Below are 6,610 nucleotides of genomic sequence, written 5' to 3' on the forward strand. Positions count from 1 at the left end.
GAGGTGTCAGATCCCTGGGCGTGCATCAGCTTCCCCTCCCCCCCAGCAGCTGAGGGCCCTAAGTTTGGAGTCTGGGGATTCCTGGGGTTGTGGGAGAGTAGGGCCAAAGGGGGAAGACGCTTATGGGGTGTGCTAATATATTTTTAAAAATCTAGTCGTTTATATTATTTCATTTTTTAAAAATTAAGTTTCGTTTTCGGTTCTTTAGCGTGACGAATAAAAATAATGTCTTTTACGATTTAGCATCCAAAAATATTCGTCTTAAATAAAATTTCCTGAGTGCACGCTGTAAGGAAATGTGCTGCGCACGACTGTAGGGGGCGGGAAGAGAAGTGAAGGGAATCTTGGAAATGAGGTTTACCGTAAGGAGGAGGGGCAGGCACCAGGTGGAAAACCTAGGAGGGGAGGGGTAAAGAACGGGGCGGGGGCGAGGGCGAGGGCGAGGGCGAGGTGAGGGAAGGGTAGAGTACTGCATCCAGCCCCCGGAATCTAACATGGATTGATCCTCTTAAGATTCCCCAGATTTGGGAGGGTGAGGGGAAGATGCACTGTGAGAAAAATCTGCCTTTTACTAACTACCAGCTGGATTCGAATCCCAGGCTACAAAACCTGGGCTGTCTTCTTGGCAGGAGATAGCTACGATTCTCCACGAATAATCTCAGAAAGCAAATAATCTGCCCCAAGAATGGTTAGTGATTAATTGAATAACCAGATTTTGAAGAAAGTAAAATGGGTGGAGAGCGGGAGGGGCACTGGGGGGGCCACAGAAAAGCCCCTCCCCTCCCCTTCCTTTCCGGGCAGTCCGGTCCTCTCCTCCCCTCTTCCCTCCCCTCCCTCTTTCTCCCCCTCCCCCTCTCCCTCCCTGCCTTCACTCACTGCTTCCTCCTTCTCCACCACCTCCAGGTTGCCCTCCCGGATCTCTCTCGCTCCCGATGATAGATAAATAGGGGTGAGCATCGGGCTGGAGCATCCCAAGCACGTGGGGGACGGACCCTTCCGAGGGCGGCGGACCGAGTGAAGCTGGAGCTCCAAGTCGGTAAGTGCCAGGGGAGGTCAGGGAATCGAAACTGAAAAGATCTTCAGATATTAACATGGTAAAGCCCCTGTACTGCAGCCCACCCCCGGAAAAGGAAACTGAGCCCACAATAAGACAGTGGAGCTCAAAGCCTGAACCTAGCCTGGATGTCTGATTCTCTATGGCACACCCCTACCCCCCCCCCCCCCCCCCCCCGGGTCCTCCAGCACCCCCCCCCCCCCCCCCCCCCCCCGGGAGGGGCAAGAAGCTAAACTCTACCCTTCCGCCCCACCGGTACCAACCCCCCTTCCTCTTCTAGATCTGAGGAGCCTGCTCAACCACCCCTCCTTCACCTCCTTCATACCAGCTGAGTTCAGCCAAGTGCCCCCAGTCCTTGCCAGCCTAGTTATCTGTCACCCTCAGGCACCATGGTTCATTTCTTGTCGTCAGATGTCCAGCAGTTGCTGCACAACAAGTTTGTGGTTGTCCTGGGAGACTCCAGTGAGTTTGAGGACCTTCTTCTGCTTTTCCACTTTTTCTCGCCCCTGTCTGCCCTTGGCTGCATCCCCAACAACCCTCCTAAGTCTGTCAGCCAGCATGTCCCCATACTTCTGGGCCTCCACTGTTCTCAGTGTGTCTGTCCTTATCTGTGGCCTTTTCTTCCCCAAGGAGAGGGGCTAGGGGAGGAGGGCTCCAGGGTATGGGGCTCTGCCTCAGCTCTCCCTCCCCCACCATCTCCTTTCTCCTCAGTCCAGAGGGCTGTGTACAAGGACCTGGTACTTCTGTTGCAGAAAGACTCCCTACTGACGGAAGCCCAGCTCAAAACCAAGGTGAAGGGTTATCTTGGGAGAAGGAGGGATTAATCCAAGGCCCCTGGATTTGATGGGAACAGCCTGGGGAGAGGAAAATCCTGGGCAAGGTGTGTGTGTGGGAGGGGTGGAAGTCTTTTCAAGGCCATCATTGGCCATGTTTGTAGGGTTGTTAACCAGTGTGTCTCATATCCAAAGGCAGTATCCCACTTTCTGCCCTGGGCCTGGCTGGTATGATTGGCAGATCCCCTGTTTGGGAGATAGGGGGAGAGAGGATGACCAAGGTGTGGTATGGCTAATGAATCTATTGACACTGTAAGGCCTATGTCTGGATTAGGGGGAGCTGAGCTTTGAGCAGGACCGTCTGCTGGCAGGGGGACAGCTGGGTGAGCTACACAATGGGACTCATTATCGCGAGGTCCGCCAGTTCCTGTCCAGTTCAGGCCACCACCTTCTACGATTCTATTTTCTCACCCGAGTCTATTCAGCTTATGTAGAGGATATCCTGACTGAGTTAGAGAATGGACCACCTCCTGACCTGGTCATTATAAACTCCTGCCTCTGGGACCTCTCCAGGTGAGAAGAGAGAGAGGTATACAAGCACTGAGGCTGCCTGCTTTCCCTTTCCCACCCCTTCCCCTCTGGGATTCAAGTACAAACCCCTAGACTGAATACAAACCACAAACCCCTTGACCTGTATTCTTTTTGTATCTGTGACATTTCCAGGTGTGGCAGGATTTGAATACTTAAGTCTTCCCTATAGGGAGCGCCCTCCCCTATACACGCTGGTCCTTCCTTAAGACCCTGAATCTTCCCATACATGTGTATTTTGGCCTCTAGGTATGGTGGTGATGCCATTAGAAGTTACCAGGAAAACTTGGAATGTTTATTTGAAAGGATGGAACAAGTGCTGCCCTCCTCCTGCCTTCTGGTGTGGACCCTGGCTATGCCGCTGGGTGAGCGCATTACAGGAGGCTTTCTGCCGCCTGAGGTGAGAAGGCTTGAGATTCTCCTCACCCCCCTATCATTGGGGCCTAGCCATATCTATATCTATGCCACGTCAGCCCTGCATTTGGGGGGAAGAAGGCCCTGAGTCTGTTGTGCATTCCTCAGCTTCAGCCAGGGATGGGCTCTCTACGTACGGACGTGCTGGAAGCAAACTTCTACTGCTCAGTGCTGGCAGATGAGCACCGCTTCGATGTGCTCGACTTGCATTTCCACTTTCGACACGCAGTTCAGCATCGACGTTTGGATGGCATCCATTGGGACCAACATGCGCACCGCCACCTCTCACAGCTATTACTGGCCCACGTGGCTGAAGCCTGGGGAGTGGAGGTTCCCCGACGGGGCCCCCCTTTTGGTGAGCTACCTCCTCAGAATGGAGGGGAGGGATAAAGAGGCTCTAGAGGAGAAGGGATGGGTTCATTTCTTCATCAGAAAAAAAAAAAAGATCATGAGACAGTGTATCAACCTTGATATGTGAGATCCAAAAATTCAAAATTAGAAGGGTTTTCTCAAAGTCACAAAGGTAATAAATGGCAGAGCCAGAATTCAGCCTTTCTTTCCAGCATACCACACCACATACCATATCTCTACTGGATCCCTAATAGCATAGTTATCCCTTCCACGTCTTGGGGATTAGGGGTGCAGAATCCCTTTGATCTGGAAAATCTGCATAATTTTTTTTGGCTTTCCCTTTGTACCAGGAAAGAAGACTGATTTTTTCTTTTTCTTTTATGGGATATTTACAGTACCTTATTGTAAAATTTGCATTAAGTATTTGGTCCTTGGCTGTGTCATCTGCTAGCCTTCATGTGTCATCTGAGGCTTCTACAAAACTCCCCCAAAATTCCCATTTAATTTCTTATGCCAACCCACGATATATTGAAACATCAATGGGGAAAGTTGCAATGTGGAAGAGATAACTGTGGTGTGGGCCGGGCATTGAGAGGGATACCCTGGCCATGGAGAGACAAACTCTGCCCTCGGGTAGCTTCTAGTCTAGTGGGGAGAGAAGACCTAGACACAGTTTGTGACAATATTCAGCTGTGTTAATACTTGTGTGAAAGGTCCTTAAAGTCAGGGATGTCAGTTATACTATTATCCAGATGAGGGATGAAGAGGTGATGAGGGCCTGAAGTAGGAGGGTAATTGTTAAATGGAGAGGAGAGGAGGGATTGGAGAGAGAAGGTGTGGAGGTTGAATTGACAGGATTTGACAACTGATTGGATACGAAGGAAAGGGAAGAGTGAAAGATCTCTCTGAGGCTAGACTGAGAGGTGGTGCCATCAACAGAAACCCAGAAAATCAGGAATAGGCTTTTTAGGGGACAGTTTTGGACACATTGAATTTGAGTAGTGCTGGACTATCAGGGTAGAGATGCCTACCAAAAAGTTGGGAAGGTGGTGCTAGAATTTGGAGAGAGATTAGAGTTGGATATAATATAGATTTAGGACTATCCAAAAGGAGTGATCAACAGGGTTAAAAGCACAAAGGTCAGAAAGGACTAAAATAAAGGCCATTGAATTTGACAATTAAAATGAGAGGGTAACCTAGGAGGGGAGATGTGGGTGGGGGGGAGAGAAAGGCAAGTGAAGAGCTAGGGGACTTAAGCCATGTGAAAAAAGTTTGGAACAGAGATGGGGGGAGGGGAATCCAGGGCTTTGCTATCCTTGTCTGAACTGATACCCCCTTTCAGGGGAGTGGAGTCAGGAGCAGTCATCCCTAGAATATCGAGGCCAAAGGTCCAAGGGGGCTCCATCCTGGAGGCATCCAGCCCAGCCATCTGAGGGGACTTTGGCACCCTGGAGACATCTACCCCAGGGAGCAGAGGAACCTCATTTTGGGAATCGGTCATCACTTGCAGCCCTGGAGTGGTCCCCCTGGGAGCAGCCAGTACAAGGGACCGAGGAGTCTGCATCCTGGAGATATTCATCTCAGAGGACTAAGAGGTCTCGTTCCTTCCAGCCAGTAGCCCAACAGACTGATCGTCCTGTGACCTGGCCAGATAGGCAGGTCCAGCCTCCGTTCCTGCCTCCATCCCAAATCCTGCCCTTGCCCCTACGCCCCCCCCTCCCTTCACCTCAAGTCCTGTCTCAAGACAGCTGCTTCTTCTCAGATAATCCTGTCCTGCCTGGTTATTCCCCCCTCAACTATACAGCCTTCGGTGATCCCTTACCTCCTCCTACTGGTAAGTGATTTCTTTCTCTCCCTCCCCAAGCCCTGGGAACAGGGTGAGTGGGGGTAAGAAGGATTAAAGTCCCCATTTGGCCCCTGGAAGATGGGAGAGTGACCTTCTCCTTTTCTTCCATCCAGGAAAACTGGGCTCTAAAACAGTAACACCCTTATTCTTCCTTTTTTGACCCACCTAACACTACTGGGAGGGGTCTGAGTAACTAGGTGTGTCAGATCAATCCATTTTTTATCGATAAGGAAACTGAGGCCCTACTGGGCAAAGAACCTTTTTGTCCAAGGTCCCAAAATGGAGGTAAGTGACCAAGCCAATCTCTTGTGACTGACCCCTCATGCCTTTTTTTTTTTTTAAATATAGTGTTGGATTCCACACCTGTTCCCCGGCCTCTTGCCCCGTCTCTTCCTCGCTATGGACAGCACCACAATCTGGTAATGCGACATGTCCAGCGCCATGTGCCTCATGGTCCCTATAACCGATCAAGGGAGAGAGGCTTCAGTAGACAGTGGTCCAGACCTGGCCAAAAACAATGAACGACCTACTTCCTGACCAAGGACGTGGCTGGACATACTGACTTCATAGCCATGGGCAGATTGCCCTTCCTATGGACGTAGCCAGATGGTTTGATTTTCATGAGTCTATCTCCTGTTTTTTACCAATAAAGATATGCCCTCATGCTGGGGCAAAAGAACCTATTTCTGGTATGTGGCCCTCTACTACTCCCACTACTGTGGCCCCATTATCCAGTGTTTCTAGTATCTCGTGCCAAATAACGTTTACATCTAGAAGCAGCTAGATGGCACAGTGGATAGAGGCAGGGCCAAGAATCAGAAAGTTCAAATCCAGCTTCTAACTGTGTGACCCTGGACAAGTCATTTAACCTGTGGTTACTTTGGTTTCCTCAACTATAAAATGGGTTTTTAAACCTACCTCAAAGTGTTGTTGCTAGAATCAAATGAGATACTTGTAAAGTACTTAGCACAGCACCTGACATATAGTAGGTGCTATATAAATGCTTATTCCTTTCTGTCTTCCTCTTTCCTTTTCTTTTCCCCTTCCCCTTCCCTGGTCCAGGGAAGTGGCATGGCTCTAAGCCACAGACTGACCCTTGATGTATACATAGCTGGGCAACATGACCTTTCATGGACATAGTTGGAAAGACTGATACCAATGGTAATGGACACAGCTGGATAGACAAATATTCTGGAGAACTGTTTATACCAAATTGTAAAGGAGTAACAATCTATCAATGGAAAGAGTACACACATGAACAAAATCACAGATCTCTGAAATATTCAATTGCAATGAATGTTAATTAAGTCCCTGTGCTGTTCAAGAACCTTTATTATGATTTTTGGGAGCACATTCATAAAATGTTGAAGCTGGGAGGAAGATTAGAACAGGGAATGTCAACAGTCTCCTCCCCCACCCAAGATGATAACTCTTTGAACCTTTCTAATGCACTTATCCTATGATAATTGTGTAAGGAGAATCCCCTAATTTCATTTATGGGCTGGTGAGCCTTCTCTCTTGTCTTCTGATTTTTGAAAGCATAGAGGGTACAGATATGCCTAGTACCTTGTAAAATCAGAGGCA

General features: G+C 49.3%; 1 protein-coding gene across 1 annotated transcript; it reads left to right on the forward strand.

Moving 5' to 3' along the window:
• Positions 1–414: 414 nt before the first annotated feature.
• Positions 415–5,709, forward strand: PCED1A (PC-esterase domain containing 1A). Its single transcript, XM_027836033.1, is given in 10 exon segments — positions 415–688; positions 904–1,036; positions 1,335–1,516; positions 1,766–1,845; positions 2,162–2,400; positions 2,665–2,815; positions 2,938–3,184; positions 4,523–5,014; positions 5,375–5,403; positions 5,406–5,709. Coding segments are annotated over 8 exon segments (1,395 nt in total). The 5' UTR covers positions 415–688; positions 904–1,036; positions 1,335–1,443; the 3' UTR covers positions 5,490–5,709.
• The last annotated feature ends 901 nt before the right edge of the window (positions 5,710–6,610 follow it).

The sequence above is a fragment of the Vombatus ursinus genome, unplaced genomic scaffold, assembly GCF_900497805.2.
Source record: "Vombatus ursinus unplaced genomic scaffold, bare-nosed wombat genome assembly UNPS02014818.1, whole genome shotgun sequence".
NCBI classification, from domain to species: domain Eukaryota; kingdom Metazoa; phylum Chordata; class Mammalia; order Diprotodontia; family Vombatidae; genus Vombatus; species Vombatus ursinus.